Source organism: Mustela nivalis (genome assembly GCF_964662115.1).
Source record: "Mustela nivalis genome assembly, chromosome: 8".
In the NCBI taxonomy this organism is placed as follows: domain Eukaryota; kingdom Metazoa; phylum Chordata; class Mammalia; order Carnivora; family Mustelidae; genus Mustela; species Mustela nivalis.
Genome location: NC_139027.1, coordinates 108,026,220 through 108,045,175, shown reverse-complemented (window position 1 = coordinate 108,045,175; position 18,956 = coordinate 108,026,220). Strand labels below are relative to the sequence as shown.

At 38.8% G+C, this 18,956-nt stretch overlaps 1 protein-coding gene across 3 annotated transcripts in view; it reads left to right on the top strand.

The window, feature by feature from the left end:
* BTBD3 (BTB domain containing 3) overlaps positions 1 to 17,304 on the top strand; it is a 35,619-nt gene extending 18,315 nt beyond the window's left edge. For 2 of the 3 annotated variants that reach the window (XM_082743739.1, XM_082743740.1), the window contains exons 2-5: positions 7,735 to 8,035; positions 8,558 to 8,648; positions 9,229 to 9,347; positions 12,792 to 17,304. In XM_082743739.1, the coding sequence (XP_082599865.1) occupies positions 7,893 to 8,035; positions 8,558 to 8,648; positions 9,229 to 9,347; positions 12,792 to 13,824 (1,386 nt within the window). In that variant the 5' untranslated portion in view covers positions 7,735 to 7,892 and the 3' untranslated portion in view covers positions 13,825 to 17,304. Of the gene's footprint in view, positions 1 to 7,226; positions 8,036 to 8,557; positions 8,649 to 9,228; positions 9,348 to 12,791 lie in introns of those variants that run through there. The other variant, XM_082743738.1, reaches the window with a different exon arrangement.
* Positions 17,305 to 18,956: the final 1,652 nt, after the last annotated feature.

The following is an 18,956-nucleotide window of genomic DNA, read 5'->3' as shown; positions in this document are numbered from 1 at the left end:
TGGGGGAGAGAGTAATAATTGATAAAATATGGCACATTTGTATGTACCTAGTTTTTGTTGGGTATAGGTTATAATCATAATACGAAAATGTAAAGAAAACTGTATTAAATAAATCAGTATTCCTGCCACACACACAGATTCTTTAATCCTAGAAAACTAGAATTGGAAAAAAAGAAGAGATTATGTAGTCAACACTTTTACACAAGAGGAAATTTCCTAGGAGATCATCTAGAGTATATAAAAATTAGCAATTTTTGTTTAGTATCCCATATGACATATGACAAGTGCATACGACAGAGCTTATAAGCATCAAATATCATGTTAAATACCATATGAAATTTTTTAAAGAATCATTTTTCCTGCCTTCAGAGAACAGTCACATTCAACCTTTGGGCATATTTCCCAAGATTTAAGTACAGTTTAATGTTAATGGGAACTCTGTGTGATGAAAAGGAAATGACTTAGTCAAACTATCCATGAGCTTCATCCTTCCAGCCAGCACTGAGGTATGCCATGCCCAGTTACTTGTGTTGCTTATCACCCTTGGTGCCACAATTAAAACTAGGTCATTGTTGAGAGAGGCCAAGTTGACTTGATAGTGTAGACATTACTCTGTGCTTCGTAGATAGACAGCTTGCAGCTTTGGGCTCTCAGAAAGGGGTACAGCAGAGCATCTGCTCTCAGTTTCAGTCAAGCAGAAAATGCCTAGAGTAGGGGTTTCAGGTGCAGGTTTGAGCATCAGGTTGGGACCTGATCACAGTACGTGACACACATCGTTAGTGATTGGATCTCACCTGCAAAATTCCAGCAAGATCCTCAGCAACCTCTTGGCCTGTGAGTAAGGCCAGAGCAAGCCTGCATATGGGATGAAATGTCAGTAGTTTCAAAGCCTGAAAGATGAGCCATTTTAACCTTTGGGTTTTGTTGTTTGTATCACAAATATTTCCCGCTTTGGGTATAATTGTTACTAATAGTGAAAGCTTACCTTTGCAAAGTGTTTTCAACTTTTATCAAAATGTTTTCACAAACATGTAATCTTGCCTTCACAGTAAACCTGAGAGGGTTGAATGGGTATAATTATTCCATTTGGCAGATGAATAAAACAAGGCTTATGGATATTAAGTAACCTCTTAAGGTCACTTTTTGTTGGCTGTCGGTCTTTTTCACTATACCATGCTGCCAATGCTTGACTCCATATTTATTTCTAAATTTAGAAAGCATCTAGCCTATTTTGCAGCAGCTCTTGCTGTCTTAAAAACTGCCAACATTTTGTTGCTTACCTGTTTTACTTCCTTAATCACAAACATAACTTCTGCTCAGTATTGAAAAGTAAACAAAAGCAAAACACTATTCCATCGTGATTACCAGGTTAAATTAAAATTATTCTCCTCTCTGATGGTCTGTTAGTAATTTTTGGAAGTGATACTCATTTCCACAGTCTACCCTGACTTGTTTAAGCCTCAGTTAACCTTGCTCTGTAGCTGTTTAGGTATCTTGTGGTAAACCATACACAAGTCCAGACAAGAACTTCAAAATCAGAGCAAGTTAAACAAGACTTGCCAGCATTGTTAGTTGTTGACATAGGTTGTTAATATAAATCACAAGTGCCCGGTTTTTCCAACTTTGGTTTTACCTGGCAAGCCCCTTCTGTTCTTGAGCAGCTTCCTCATGGCTGTTAGGCATTTACGTTCCTTCCTGTCTTTCCAGAAAGTGTCCTAGAGTTCTTCCTGCAGGGTGCAGAGTATATATATATGTTCACGGTTTTCTTATCTGTACATTTTGCATATATTTTTTTCTTCTAAAGTAGATTAGAAGTATGAAGATAAAGCATTATGTAAAAATATGGGGTAATTAACTGTGGATGGAAATTAGAGTCAGTGGAACAGACAAAATTAGGCAGCCAATCTGGAAATCTGCATTCTAGTCCAGACATCGCCCCACTGCTTAACCATTCACAAATCCCTTCTGGACGCCTAGTCTCTTTATCTGTTGACAGAATTGTATTAAATAATTTCTAGATTCCCTTTCTTTTCCGAACCTCATTCAAGTCCCCGCGCTGAATATACAGGATTCTACTAAATAAAGAGGGATTCCTGGCAGACCTTCCAGTGGTGAAAAAGATGATCTAAGTGAGCTTAAATTCAGCTGATAATCTTGTTGTTATTGGAAATTGAATGAAAAGAGATAAAGGTGGTTGAACTTTCTGACAATTGTAGAAATCATCAGAAACCCACAGTGACTAGCTAACCTCTTAAGTTTGGTTCTTGGTCTTGCTCACTATTGTGTGACAGTCACCAGCATTCTGTAAGATCATCATGTTGAATTTTAAGTGCAGGTTTTCCCTACTATTCGAAGTACAGTGTACCTGTGAAATCTTTTGTAAGCCAAAATGGCATAAAGAAGCAATTACCATTAGTTTATTAGGGAAAATTTTTGAGTTTTCCCAGACCCGAAAAACAGCCTCTCTTTGGCTTTTCTGATACTTTAGGACCTATCTTCCTAATGGGTGCACAAAGTAAACCAAGGTAAAGCATAGATGCTATAGTAATGGGATGGCAGCTTGATGCTGAGTGTAGTTCCTGAGAAAGGAGCTTGGTGGTGCCACTTTTCTCAGGATGTGTGCTGCCTCCACTGCAAAACACGCTGAATGCTATTTTTGCTTTTTTCCTTTTTTTCATGAAAGCAAAAATTCTCTGGGTTTCCTTTAGCTAGTGGAAACATACATTAATGTAGGTCTTTCATAAAAGCAAAGTGCATAACATGAACTTTAAGAAAGTGAGGGATACATATGTACTTTCATAAAAGATCAATGGGCTTCTTAATCCATTTACTTCATTAGGGCAGATTAACCATGTCTCATAACAGCTTTAAAATTCAGGAAGTCTGGGACGGGACGCCTGGGAGGCCCAGTCAGTCAGGCGTCTCCTTCAGCTCAGGTCATGATCCCAGGGTCCTGAGACAGAGTCCCTCATCCGTCCTCCTTGCTCAGAGAGGAGTCTGCTTCTATCTGTCCCTCTGCCTTCTTCCCCTGCTTGTGCTGTCTTGCTCGCTCGCTCGCTCTCAGGCAATAAATTAAAAAAAAAAAAAAAATTCAGGAGGCATAAGAAAAAATACAATGCTAGTTGAAAAGAATTATTAGAATGAAATACAAAAATACATTTGGGATGGTATCCTTTATTTATCCAACCTTCAACCTAATGGGGGATGTTTTTGCATTGCAGATTCAATAGATGGAATTTTAACTCTATGCTTAATTTTGCGGGGGGGGGGGAACCATAATTTGTATTTAATGAAATAGCCTATAGATACGGAAGCAGAGAAGAAAATGATATAAGGGCGCCTGGGTGGCTCAGTGGGTTAAGCCGCTGCCTTCAGCTCAGGTCATGATCTCAGGGTCCTGGGATTGAGTCCCGCATCGGGCTCTCTGCTCAGCAGGGAGCCTGCTTCCTTCTCTCTCTCTCTCTCTCTCTCTGCCTGCCTCTCAGTGTACTTGTAATTTCTTTCTGTCAAATAAATAAATAAAATCTTTTAAAAAAATGATATAAATATTTTGTGTATTCAAATCAATCATAAATCTTCATAGTATTTCATTGTGTTCTGGGTCATGGATTACCCTGAAAGACAGATGATAACTGTGGCTCTTCTTCCCAGAAAAATAAATGCACACTCCCGGTTGTGCATGCCATTTGTTGATGCAACCATTGCCTTCTTCCCCTTAGTCCCAAGTACTTGATAGGAAAGTTACCCTGGAAAGTTAAACCTTGAAAGCTATTAGAAATCATCTAAACTAGTACTACTTAAACTGTGCTTGTGAAATCAGTGGAATGAATCAAGACCAACATTAAAAAGAAAAGAAAAAAAATAGGATAGAAAATATCTGTGCTATCATAACGGGCTAAGAGTTCTCTTTTGTGAACCATCTTTCCATTTATGGGCGCATATGGTGGCGTGCATGTGTGCTAGTACTGAGTCCAGATATAAAATGCATTTCTTAACTGAGGATTGAAGGTAAAGATTGAGAAACACTCAGCTGTTCTAGAGAACCTGTTCATATTGTAGCTGAGGAACTTGATGCCCTTAAAGGCTAAATGATTTGTCAGACTCCCCTCCCCTTCAACACACACGTACAATCAATTTTTGGTGGTTGAGCCAGTACTGAACCACATTACTCGATTGCTAGTTTTGCTGTTCCACAATACTAAGTTTTCAAAATAGAATTGTGAAGTAGATTATTGTAAAATATTAAGTGGTCATCTGTTTCACACTTGGCATTCTTTAATACTTTATTTTTCCCACTGAAATGACCTGTCATTGTCCTATAAAATAATCATGAGCATGAGCTGCTTTTCCAGAGTTTGAAAAATATTTTGAGGCCTTTCTGTTGGCTCTCCACACACCTGAATCCTAGAATTCTGACACTTAGGGCCTAATCAGAAGAATTTTAGAATAAGACACCAAGGTTAAGTTTTATGACCAAACCAAATTAATCATTTTGAATTATTTCTACATTCAGTTGATAACTAAATGCAAAATGTGGCTCCAACTTTTGATACTGGATCACTGGGAGACCTTGTAGCCTTCTTTATTTTAATCTAAGAGGAGGCTTTCTCAAACTTGAATGTCATACAGATTGCCTAGAGGGTCTTGTTAAAATGCACTTCTGGGGGCGCCGGGGTGGCTCAGTGGGTTAAAACCTCTGCCTTCAGCTCACATGATCCCAGGGTCCTGGGATGGAGCCCCTCATTGGGCTCTCTGCTTGGCAAGAAGCCTGCTTCTTCCTCTCTCTCTCTCTCTCTCTACTTGCCTCTCTGCCTACTTATGATCTCTGTCAAATAAGTAAAATCTTAAAAAAAAAAATGCACTTCTCATCCAGAATCTGGAGGAGTTTCTGGATTTCTAACAGACTGTCTGGAGGTGCTGCTGCTTCTAGTAGCAAGGGCTTGATGTTACCTTTTAAACCATGGTAGGAAAATAAAGCTTTCAAGAAGCTTTCCATGTCTTGATTTTTATTAACATTTTCATGCTTTTCAAATGGGCTACAAAAATTAAAATGTCATTTAAATTTTAATTGTATTACTTTTTGTATTTAAGAACATAACTTTAAAAGAGCCATACTTACCAACCCCCACATTATATGCTCTTTGCAGCGTTGTTCTAGGGGATTCAGAATGAGCAGTGCTTCATGTAACTAGAATGTTCAGGCTTTTCCACAGAACTTAATTTTCCAAATACCCAAAACCTTGAATTTCAAGAAGAACATTTTCTAAAATATTATATAATTTTCTTAAGCTACTGTGTGCACTTGTTGTTCTAATGATGTAAGAGCAGTGGTTGTTCAAGGTTTTCTTGGAAAAAGGTATTGAACTGCATGTGAAATGAATAAAAGCCACAACGCCTTCTTAAGTTCTTACATCTGCTTTTTGTGCTTTGACTATTTTGTCTGTACAGATGACAATTATTAGTAGTAAAGCAGCTCATTTCCCTTTGCAATCTAATTGGTTGCTATCTGACCTGAAAGTCAGGTATGTTTGGACTAATCCTGGTCAGAAGGACCTCCCTGTTGTGGGGGCTTTCTAAGGAGGCTGGTGTCTGGAAGTTCAGTAGCAGTTGAGCAGGAGAGAAATCTTTTGGTTTTATCCATATCCTGGGTAATTAGCTCAAATAGAACACATGTGCTCCTTCTTTATACCTTTCACTGCATGCTTTTAAAAAACTGGTCTCTAGATCTCTCTCTGTAACATTGTGTGATTTGAAAGGATGGGTAGCCCTGTGATTGGGAACACATAATAATTGTAATAAATAAGCAGCACTTCAGGGTCCTTCTAAAATGGGGATGAATAACCTTGTGGAAAGACCGTTGGTTCTCTTACAGTCAGTCCTGTCCTGGCTTTGCAGTTTTAAGAGTGATAATGAAGACAATAAAGAGGATATTCCTTGGCTCAGTGTCACGATTTAGGGTCCAGGGATTAAAAGTTTGATTTCAGTGTGTTCTCTTCAGCAGATTATTAGTTATAATAACCATCACCGTGCATTCGTAGAGCCCTCGCTTAGTCAGGCAGTCATTATTCTGAAGACTCCTGTGCTATAAGCAGGACTGTGGCCGTGAAGACTGCCTTAGGTGAAGGGCTGGGGGCACGGGGAGCAAATTTCTGCTGCACTTGAAACAAATGAGAGTAATCCAGGTAGATAAGGGTGAGATTCAGTCTCCTCACTAGTCCGTCTTTAGAAATAAATAAGCATGTGTGGCACCCGTAGCAGGTGTTTTTTCTTGCTCATCAAAGGCTAGAAATTGTTGGGGGATTCACATGCATGAAAACCTCATACGTAGTAGTATATATTCTTCTGATTCAAAGGAGGGAGAACCTGTTTGCATTTTTAACTGAGCAGCATCAGAACATTTATCATTTTGAATAGCCTTATTACTGGTTTTGTGTTAGAAGTTGTGGATTATATTCTTTAAAATCATGACAAGTTAAATGTAGTCATAACATTTAGGCTGGATTTTGAGATCCTGAGCAGGGCCCATCTGACCTATTTTTAGTGAATTATAATTTTAAATGCCGATTAGCAGATTTGTGTAATTTGAATCTTACTTTTTATGTCTAAAATCTGTCTGTTTCAGTGCCGCTAAACCTACTGGTATAATCTTAGTCTAATTTAAAAGTATTTTCCGGTCTGGGACTCCTGTCAAAGATCGTCATAGGAACTAGAAAATGTTGGGAGGTAAAACGAACACATGACCTCATCTCTCTTATTTTGCACTAGACTATAACTTGCATTCAAAGAGACTGCAAAAAGAAAAACAACATTCCTTTCCATTAAGCTGTAATAAGTGTGTTATTTAGTATGGTTTTGCTATAATAATCCCTTTTAGAGGGAAGAAAGGAAGATTTTGTTTGAAGTATTTGAAACTAAATGCTGCTGGGATAAAGATTTTACTAGAAATACAGAGTAGATATCAGTCCCTACCCTTTGTTAATTGATCCTGCTTGTTTAGCTGGGGAAATAAAAAATGTACATCTACTGAAGAGAAGTCTGTGAGCACAAACTGTTCCTTTCCTGTTTGCAGATCTATTTCATAGGTTGTTTATTTTATTTAAATATACAGTAATACAGGAGACAACAGAATGCAACTGCTGTTCCTTTAATATCAGAGCTATGCACGTTACAATAGGTGTCACTGTTTTGCTTGGTCCAATCATGATTGGTGACTTCAGCTATTGGCTCCGAGCACTGGCTGTCTGACTCCATCTGCAGGGCTGTAATACCTACTCTCCTCCGATCCATTCACCACACAACTTCAGCCGGCTGAACAGACTCGCACGGCTCCAGCACATCTTGCTAACCTAATTCAGAAAACAAACGCTACGGCTCTCTGCCTGTCATCTTCGCTCAGTCTAGCATTTTTCAGGTGATCTAGGAAACTGGGTTATTTTTATGAGCAAATAAGAGAAATAGGAATCATGATGGAGATGTATTTTGCAGACCCAGTACTGGATAAAACTTAAAGCCAGTTTCTATTCAACATAGTGAAAAGGTCACCTTGTCCGGCTGAGAAAAGAAGCAAAATAACAGCTTGTTGGTTTCTGTTAACATCTTGGCTCGTGCCAGCCTCTGTCCCTCGATGTGCGCACCAGTTTGGGATATCTAGCTGTAAAGAGAGACATACTGTACTCATGGTAGATGACAAGGAAAAGAACATGAAATGTCTCACCTTCTTCTTGATGCTTCCAGAGACGGTAAAGAATAGGTCCAAGAAAAGCTCAAAGAAGACAAATACTGGCGGTGGCGGCGGCGGCGGCAGCAGCAGCAGCAGCAGCAGCAGCAGCAACAGCAAGTTGCCCCCAGTTTGTTATGAAATAATTACCTTGAAGACTAAAAAGAAGAAGAAGATGGCTGCTGATATATTCCCTCGTAAAAAACCAGCCAACTCCAGCAGCACCACTGTCCAACAGTACCACCAGCAGAATCTCAGTAACAACAACCTCATTCCAGCCCCAAACTGGCAGGGTCTCTATCCCACCATCAGAGAAAGGTAAGTTCCCAGCCAGCATATTTACTTTAAAAGTTTTCCTGTGTTGAAGTTTCTGTTTTGCACAACCTGTAATGTATTTTAACATAAATCTGTGTTTCCTCTTTTCCCAGAAGCTTTATTGGTAATGGAAAACTGCCTTGTATCTTTTCCAAAACAGTACAGCTGTTTTCCTCTTAGATAAAAATGTTTTTGCAAGCTGTAACATTTAAGTGACAGGCTTGTGTCCACGGACCATGGAAGGTTTGAAGATAGAAGCCTCTTTTTTGTCCTTAGTCTAATGAAAAGTTTGGATTACTTTTTGGGTTTTTGTTTTGTTTTGTTTTTTTGTTATTTAACTCTAGTTACTTCTCATGTGTTTGCAATGATCACAAACAGTTGTTTAGTTGGAATCTTTATTTGTAGTTTAACCCTGAAATTACTAAACTGTTGCTTAGCTTGTGATTCTTTCATGGGTTTTGTATGTTGGGGAGGGGTATTAAAAATGCTGGCTGCTGTACATTAATGAATTGCCTCTGTTTGTAGAAATGCGGTGATGTTCAATAATGATTTGATGGCAGATGTACATTTTGTGGTTGGGCCACCAGGTGGGACTCAGCGGTTGCCAGGACACAAAGTAAGCAACAGCTGCATTACTGGTTTAGTCCTGAGATTTACAAAGAGGGACCCTCTTCATAAGCCTGAAACTTGGTTGGGGTGAGCAGCTTGCATGTTTCTGATGGCAGGCAGTGCGTGTTTCAGCCATCACAGAGAAGGCAAAGCCTCTCCAAAGGGTCTTGGCCACGCTTAATTTTTTTTTCTTTGTTTCTTTCTACCCTGCTTTACATCCCACACAAAAACATGCCCTCTCAACTTTCCAGTCCTGGGAAGTTGTTGCGACAGGTTAGGAAAGTCATGTTTACTCTTCCCCTAGAAATTGGTTCTGTAAGCTTTTATTTGATTTATTTATTTTGTAATGAGGGAACTTAGACATTAATCTCTTAAAGCCTTGAGGTAATTAGCAGCATAAAGACTGGCTTGCTTGAGCATCTATCTTCTGCTTTCACAGCAAGATACACACTGTACCTTGGCTTTGAAGAGCAGGTGTAGGTGCTCCATGTCCACCAAACCTGATTGTTCAGAGTTGTTTTTCTGGACTGATTTGCTGAAAATGCTTTCAGTTTAGTGCATGAAATAAGATTTCCCTTTCTCCACAGTATGTTTTAGCTGTTGGGAGCTCTGTGTTCCATGCAATGTTTTACGGAGAACTTGCTGAGGACAAAGATGAAATCCGTATACCAGATGTCGAACCTGCTGCTTTTCTCGCTATGCTGAAGTAAGCATCGTTCATTTGTTTAGAAAGAGTTTGTTTATGCTCTGTTTGTACTCTGCTGGTTTCTCAGTTAAATATAAGAAAAGGAGACTGATGAAGAAAGAGGGTGCTGCTTATCTTGTAAATGTTTTTGGAGAAAACTTATGTGCATTTTCAGGGGAAAGCATGTGGAACTGTGCAGGCATCTATAATACACCTTGGCATGGGATTTGGGAGCAAGTGACATGGATAGTGATTTGATTTTTAACGACTCACAGTCAAAGAAAAATCACTTTCTTGTGTAGGATTATCTGATTGCGCATGTTCTCTCTGACAGCATTGTGTATGAAGAAGTGTCCAAAGACATAAATTAAATTTTTGTTTCACAAATTTTGTTTCACAATTTGAAGTACCACTAGTTAAGAGATTTCTCAGTTTTTTAGGAGTTCCTGTTTCCTCTTGGTAAATGTAAAAGTTACTGTGTTAAAATAATCTGGTCTTTGCCTATATGTACATGTGCATACCCTTATATAAAATCAGATACCATTTCTCAAAAGATAGAGCATTTGCATTTGATGGTAGAGGAGACATTTTGAGAGAGATGAATAGTTTTCTATAGTTTTATATGTATTTTAACAGGAAGACTTTAATTAATAATATACAAATGTGAAGCTGTAAGATACATGCTTATTCAAAAAATAGTTTTTTGTCTCATGGGTCTTTTTTAAACTCCATTACGTGTTGACTAGCTAAATAGAGTCTACTCCTCTGATGTGCACTGCTGCTGGACAGTGATAGTCTACTCTGTGATTAACCTGTAGTGATTATTTTAAATAACGTTTTATGATTTTTGTTAAATCCTTCTTCTAGCACACCAAGTATACTCAGAGTTCAAGGTTGTCTACTTCTGTGGGGATTTAGGTTCCCTGGAAAAAACATCTTTGTTTAAAAAATATCATTCTGTGTGTCTACAAGTTGGATGATAATAGGACGGTAACCCCACAAATGGTTAAAAGGTTGCAATATATTTATTGTCTGCTCCTATTGAAAAATACGCACTGCAGTTAGCTGTAGAAAAAGTATTCAATTCTTTATTTGTGTTGTAGTTTTGAAATCTAATTGCTTCTGACTGAAACTTTCACAGTGGGAAATAGGGAAATTAAAGATAAGTGAGCATGTGAAGTATCAAAAGGTAAACTAACTCATCACTTTGAAGCAACCAACACTCAGTGACCTTTCTAATCTTTTAGAGATAAATGTACAGAAACCAATTTTAGCTTTGTTTTTTTTGTTTTGTTTTGTTTTCTTTTCTTTTCCGATCACGTCAGCTTTGTGTACTTGACATTTCTGTCTCAGAGGAGAACACTAACACTAGTTCAGCATTGGGACTGCACTGCAGTCCAGTGGAGTGTTGTGTTGTTTCAGCCAGAGAGATTCATGGTGAGGAAACACAAGTAAGAATTACAGAACTACATTTCACCCAAGTCATTTGAGTTGCATCTTTTCTTACAAATATATCACCTAGAATATATCTCAATACAGCTTTTTAAAATTATACATGTAGCCCAACAGCAGTCGTAAGAATCAGAAGTGTAATAAGGTGCTGTTTGCTGTCAGGCCATAGTTGATCAGGACTGCACTGTTGCCAGGGCTGATGGAGGCCAGGTTTTCCAGACAGCTGTGTTGTATGGCTGAGGAGTCGGTATTCCTAGAAAGGGAGTCATCAAGAGAAAGGGAAGACCGCTCACTTGACAGTTCCAGGGTCAGAGCAGCACTGAGCTTCCAGTATTTTGTGAGTGCATCTTGGCCAGTGGTATATGGCTCAGCCTATCAGAAGAGAAAGAGCTTCCTGGGAGCAAAAATGAAGGTTTCATTTGTGATTGTGGACATTTTTCTTCTTGTTATCACTGTGGGCTTTTTAACTTCCTTTGCAAAAGCCATTGCTAATCTTTTGTTACGTGTGTTTAGTTACTCTAGTAACTAAAGTAAAACTTCACAGCAAGTAGCTAAACACCTTAGCTTTGACTGGAAAAAATTAAAAGTTAAGTTTTATCACTATGTATTTTTCACCCATATGTAGTTCTCATTGAACTCTTGTACTCATTCGTGGCTATCTAAAAGAAGCAGGTGATTTTTGCTTTTATGTAACATCTTGGGAGACTGCCACCATCTCCCCAAATCACCAAGGAGTGTTTTATCTCCTGACATAGAGATACTTCACAGAATCATAAAAATAGTGCATATTTGGGCTTTCTTGCTTTTGTCTTTTAATTAAATATATTCAGAAATAGTACATTCTTTAATTCTGAAGGTAGAAGAAATGTATGGGGGAGAGAAGAAAGAATTTAGAGTTTAAAAAAAAAAATCCAGATGCAAAGCCTATGTTGTATCTGGAAGATAATGTTGAAATCCATATATGATAGTGTATTTAGAACTACTTGAAAAATATCTTTCTTAATCTCAGGTTTTATTTTGTGTTTAGGAAAAATTCAGGTCTTGGTTAAAAGAATTAAGATGTAAATCATTGCTAACGTGGTATTAAAGGCATTTGTTCCTTTTTTTTTTTTAAGATTTTATTTATTTATTTGACAGAGATCACAAGGAGGCAGAGAGGCGGGCAATGGGGGGGGAGGGGGAAGCAGGCTCCCTGCTGAGCACAGAGCCCCATGCAGGCCTCAGTCCCAGGACCCTGGGATCATGACCTGAGCTGAAGGCAGAGGCTTTAACCCACTGAGCCACCCAGGTACCCCTAAAGGCATTTGTTTCTATCTGAATATATGAAAATTTAAAAAATAAAACTATGTATATGTATTTATGCATATAGAAAGAGAGCTTTTGAAACATAAGATTATTCTTTTTTAAAATATTTTATTTATTTATTTGAATGAGAGAGAGAGAGTATGAGGGGGGTAGGGAGTGACAGACTCCCTTCTCAGCAGGGAGCCAGGACATGGGGCTTTCCAGGCTCAATCTCAGGACCCCTGGATCACGACCCGAGCCAAAGACAGATGTTTAACTGACTGAGCCACCCTGGCACTCCAGAGATGATTATTTGATTAAATATAACATGGCATATTTAATAGAAATTTTGTCCTTTTTTGGTTGTTTTTTGCTAATACTAACTCCGATACACAGTTTTTTGTGTTTTGGTTTTTTTTTTCTTTTTCTTTTTTCCAAACAGTTCTAGTATCTTCTCTTTTTTGAGAAGACATTGAATGCAGGTTATAAAGTAAAAGCTAGAATGGTAATACAAAGTAAATGTCTTTAATTATACAAACTTACTGCTGAGTTGAAATATTAATAATTTATGAATATACTTCAGATGTTTCTTTAATCCCTAATCATTTTTGTAATAACTGTCACATAAGATGATTTTCTTGGAACTAACTTGAAAGTAGTTGCATCTTTTCTTGCTAGACACGCTCATTTTGTGAAAGTTCCATTTATGTGCTGGGTGCTCTCTTTCAGATATATCTATTGTGATGAAATTGACTTGGCTGCTGACACAGTGCTGGCCACTCTTTACGCTGCCAAAAAGTACATTGTCCCTCACCTCGCCAGAGCCTGCGTTAATTTCCTGGAGACCAGCCTGAGCGCCAAGAACGCCTGTGTGCTCCTCTCCCAGAGCTGTCTGTTTGAGGAGCCAGACCTGACCCAGCGTTGCTGGGAGGTGATCGATGCCCAGGCCGAGTTAGCTCTCAAGTCTGAGGGATTCTGCGATATCGACTTCCAAACTCTAGAAAGTATCCTCCGCAGGGAAACTCTGAATGCCAAAGAAATTGTGGTTTTTGAGGCAGCACTCAACTGGGCCGAAGTGGAATGCCAGCGACAAGATCTGGCTCTGAGCATTGAGAATAAGCGCAAGGTCCTGGGAAAGGCACTCTACTTGATCCGCATCCCCACGATGGCCCTGGATGATTTTGCAAATGGTGCTGCCCAGTCTGGAGTTCTGACTCTCAATGAGACCAACGACATTTTCCTCTGGTACACTGCAGCCAAAAAACCCGAGCTGCAGTTTGTGAGTAAAGCCCGCAAGGGCCTCGTCCCCCAGCGCTGTCACCGTTTCCAGTCCTGTGCCTATCGGAGCAACCAGTGGCGTTACCGGGGCCGCTGTGACAGCATCCAGTTTGCGGTTGATAAGAGAGTGTTCATTGCCGGCTTTGGGCTCTACGGCTCCAGCTGCGGCTCTGCAGAGTACAGCGCCAAGATCGAACTCAAGCGGCAGGGCGTCGTTCTAGGGCAGAACTTGAGCAAGTACTTCTCAGACGGCTCCAGCAACACCTTCCCTGTGTGGTTCGAGTACCCGGTGCAGATTGAGCCGGACACCTTCTACACAGCTAGCGTGATACTGGATGGCAATGAACTCAGCTACTTCGGACAGGAAGGCATGACGGAAGTTCAGTGTGGCAAGGTGACTGTCCAGTTCCAATGCTCCTCGGATAGCACCAATGGCACTGGGGTGCAGGGTGGGCAGATCCCTGAACTCATATTCTATGCTTGAAAACCCCTCCCGAAGCGGTGTGAGCTCTGAGGTGCACATCTGGTTCCCACTTGCTTGATGCTTAGCTCATCTGCAGAGATGTGATCAGCGCAGGTAATTCGTAATGAATGAAGCTATAGGCAGTTTCTCATTTCTTTCAACCTTTTAATTATGTACAGGCAAAAACGCGGCATTCAGCTTCTAACTATATGCTTAAAAGAGCCAAGTTCTTATCAAGACTTTGTGGTTTTTAGAGTTTGTCTATATACCTGGAGAGAATTTGTGCTCTTTTCCAACTGCCCCACTGACCTCCCAGTTTTGTCCCTCTTAAAACTTTCTAGATCACCTTGAATTTCCTTTAGGGTTTTATTTTGACAAATAGAAATAAAGACTTTAAAATGATAATCAAAAGAGTTATTTTTAAAGAGAACCCTTATCCCCCCGCCCCCCGCAAATTACAGGTAAACCTCAGTGCACAATTTTGAAAGAAGTTTTCCTTCGTAATAAGTAATAATTTAGAAAGTAGGCAATAGTTATGTTTAGCTCTTATTTTACTTCATTTTAAATATTTTACTCTGGGCATTATTTTTTTCTTAAATCCTAAATTCATACGGTTGTTAAATGTTAAACACTGCAAAGTATCCATGTAAAATAGGAGAACAGGAAATTGGATATTTGCTTGGGCTATGACTTCTACTACAACCAGGTTTTTATTCTTTTAGTTTAGGAGACAAGCCTGCAATACAGACACGTCTCTTAGAACTAACTAAATTACACATTTTTACTGTCAATAGGGAAAAATCACAGGCCTATTAATTTAAACTAAAACAGCTTATAAAGGAAACCTAAAAAAGTCCCATTCTACCAATAGTTTATTCAATGGCATAATAGAATACACCGTATGAAAAAGCCAGTCTTTTCCCCACTTTGCTTCTGATCCCCACTGTTTGCTTGTTTTTATGTTATACTGTATGGAATCTTTAATCCCTTTTTCCCATGAAAAGAGGACCAAACAATTCTTCAGATGTATGGAATAACCACTAGTTTTGTAGCACTACACGTTAATATAATAAGATACTTTTATTCATTGATTTTTCTTTTTTTTTAATTCCAAAATACACTTTACCTGATCTGCTTTGACCACATACTATCTTCTTCGTTACTTATAGTTATGTCCTGTTCCTAGACTGCTAGAATTTGGCCTTTGGCCATTGTAAAGTGCCAATATATGCCTGCAGGGTTTAAAAAAAAAAAAAAAAAAGTCTGGAGCGATACACTTGATGGTACCTAATATTCACTGCATCAGCATCACATCCAGCCCTCTTATTTGTACATGGTTCGTGCAAACAAAGGAGGGAAAAGCTCATCTCAAAATTCTCCTTCAGTGATGGCTTGTGATGGTTTAGTGCCTGTGACCCTGGTAGTGTCCAATTTGTTCACTTCCAGTTAAAGTATCCATGTGTTTCTGGGCAGTTTTTCTGCTCACTGTGATCCTGAGATGGCTTCCCCCACCACCCAGAGTGTGGTCCCTGGCCACCTCCTTCTCCTGCTCTGCAGGTCCCTAGCTGACTTGTCTGGAGCCAGGGGTTAGTCCTGGGGTGGGCGGGTGTGTGCGCGTTGTGGGCGTCTGTGCACGTCCATGTGCATGCAAGTGTGTTTGCCGACTCAGGAATTGTCTCCTCCCTGCCTGGCCAGTAAGAGGTGGGACAGAAATGGTCCCCCTGCTGGCCCTAGCAAGGCCCTGGGAAGTGACTACCCTTAACTGATTCACTGTGCTTCTGGGCCACCTTTTCCCCCATAGACTTGGGCTTGTTGCTTTTGGCCAGCTTCCCTGGTGGAGGAGAACACTGGATTATGGGAAATGTATTAATCATGTTTGCCATTACCTATGGCTGTTAGCATAGGTGATCAAAAGCTGTTACTGGTGATTATAGATGAGTACTCCCAGGACAACTTTCCAAAATTACCTAACAATTATTTCTTGTTAGGAAGATGATAGAGAGTAGTTATGGCAAAGTATCTATGAAATAAAGGTTATGTTTTCAATTTAAAAAATACTTCTATAAAGGATTTTGCTTTTAAATTATGATTAAACATTTCAGTAACTCATAGCTACCATGCAAATTGGTAGGCTGTATACCTGGTTAGAAGGCACTCATTTTTAAGCCAGAGGAGAAGAAACTTGATTTAGCACTAATGTCATCATCTCAGATTGTTGAAGTGGGTGTGTTGAGTGAAGATTGTTCATTCGGTAACATTCACTGTCAGTGTTCTTGTTAGCAAGATGCCCTCCACGTGGGTAGGGAACTGCTGTGGGGGGAAAGCTGAAGGAGATCCTGTACACTGGGGGTATGAGAGCTTGGTTTTATGTTAATTACCATTAGCTAAAAAAGAAAAGACACATCTACCACCTGATTGGCTGGTGCTGAGAGCTGTGGGTTAAATTTGAAAACTGTATTTAGAATAAGAAATTTTGTATTTTAAATCCTATTCTCCCTTTTGCATTTTCAACAACATGGAATGAAAGCTAATGTGCTTGCTTTATTTTCTTCGGTAATCTCGAATTTTGTAGTTTTAAAACTAGAAACCATTGTTCTGACAAGGCAGGCAACTCTTGTGTATAAACACAACTTTATTAAACAGAATATTCTGTAGATGCTTTTCCCAATATATCTGGCAGTCTTTGTTGTTGTTCATACTGGGGATAAAGGGGAACTAGGCTAGCGGTTCTAATGTAACATTCTTTAAGCATATCTTAATATAGTATTTAAGTAAATGGTCTAATTTCTACATAATTATTGCACTGAACTGTCTTTTTTTTTTTTAAGGTGTTAAAATAAGCTCGGCTAATTCAAGACACTGGTCACTTGTGCATCAGAGTGCTTGAATTTAGTAGCTTACAGCATTATTTATGAAGGAAAAATATATAAATATGAAGTACCTCATGTTGAATGTTATTGTACTGTATTTTTAATGTAACAGTGCAGATCTTGTTAGACACATGAATGTGTATAATCATGTTAAAAGCAAATAAAAATAAAATTGGTTCATAGATTTGTTTTCCTTAGCATTTTTGTAGGTCCCTTGAAACAGTAAAAAATCCATTCTGGTACTTTTGGTGCCACTACATTTTACAGAGATGGTTTTGCAGGAGTATTTGTTTGCTAAGTATTCACATATCTTTGATCCCTAAAGATGTAAAAATTTGAGGCAAAAGCATAAGAGAACAATGAATATGTTAATCAATTGCATTGTTCAAAGCCTGACTGTGACGGTAATGAGAGGAAGTGAATGGGTGCGTTTATATTCCCTATATGGAACCCATGCTTTGCTGGCATTCTGATGCTATAGTTGCTCACATGTCTGTGGATCTGGCTGTACTAAGGGGGTGTGGATACATCCAGCTTTAGATGTAACCCGTGCTGCTTGTTCCTGCTGTGTTATAATAGCTTAAGTCTCTGAATGAAAAAAATAAATATCTTATGGGAATTTTAAATATAATTTTTATGTGTTCAACGAGTTTTCCATTATATTTGCCCATATTGAGTAATATATACACACACATATGCACACATACTTGTACATAATTCATATACATGTACATATATTTTTTTCTCTGCAGTTTTCTGTTGGTTTTATACTAGAGTTTATCATGAAACCCTATATATTTGTCTAATCACTTTATCTGCTCAGCTTCTGTAGCATACCTACTCAGGATTTTTGGAATTATTCCAGAGAATAAAAAAAACTGGAAATTTCTTTCTAATCAGCTTAATTACAGATACAACTTAAATTGCAAAGGTCTTTAATCCAGGAAAGTCAGCTGTTTTCTCTGTTGCTAGTTAAACTTAATCCCCATATGCTTGTTTTCAATATCCCAAAACAGTTGGAGATGATACTCTTTCTTTGTTGGCATCCAGGATCAACATGTCATGGAAATTATATTCTTTTCCCTGTGGGCTCTGGCTTGCCTACAAAAGCCATGAACTTAAACTTAGGAAAAAACAGAAACTGAGGAACTAAGTCATATGAAATGTGGAGGCCAAAACAAGCAAGTGGTCCTGAAAACCTGTGCTTAAGCTAAGTGTTTATTAGAATAGGACTCTGGGCGCCTTTGAGATGTGTCAGTGAAATTTGACTACACTTTCAATTTCCAGTTAATACATTTCAACATTTTTTTCTGAGCCATTTACATTTATTGACCAACTACTCCCTTTGGTCAACACTTCATTGAGTGTTATCCTCCATTTTAAAAAATATATCCTCTAACAAAACTAAAAACTGGGGAAATGTTTCTAAAATAAAATTTCCTCACTTATCTCTATAACCACTGTAAGTACTGGTGAAAAGACCTTCTCTATCAAGATACTGTCCTATGGGTGAGATGGAAGTATTTGTGAGGAAAGGTTGAAGATGGTGGTTGACCTGTCACGCACCAAGCCACACCTTTGGGTGGCACTGCACCTTTGGGTGCAGTTCTCACGTGGGCATCTCTCCTCTGCTGCCTCTTTTAAGCCTTTTTAAGGAGGGAGTGAGGCAGGGGAAGTAAAATTGCCACCAATGCCAACCCTAACTATCCTATGACCCTTGTTTTCTATCTGCTTGTTCATGCTGATGTCCATCGGATGGCAGTTTTACTAGCAGATGCTATTTTATACTCTGCCATCTATAGAGTCCTTAACCTCAAGATAAATAGTTAAACAAAACACCTGCTCTTTACTTTGTTTAACCTATACTTTAAACAATTCTGGGTACTGATGGGATTCAAGTTATCTATTCAACTACCAACCCTTCAGTGTTCATTTATCCCAGCTACTTTCTCTTTAAGGTGGTTTGGTAGTAACGAGTCCAACTGTTATGAAGGAAGGAGGGCCTGTGTGTTAGACTTCAAGAACGGTGTCTTTTTTTTCCCCTTTGTGGAACAATAGTACTGAAAATTATTTCAAAATTCAGGAATTTTTTTTTGTTGTTTATTTATGATGGTGAGCAGTTTATATTTAACAAGCTATGTCTTACATCAGTTTGTTTTAGAGGAGTAAAATTACACCTGAAAAAAGTTGAAAAACAAGTCCTACAAGTAGCCTTCTTAATTTTAGCATGAAGTGCTGCAAGAAAGCTTTCCAAGCAGCAGATAGCATAAAGACTGTTGCGAG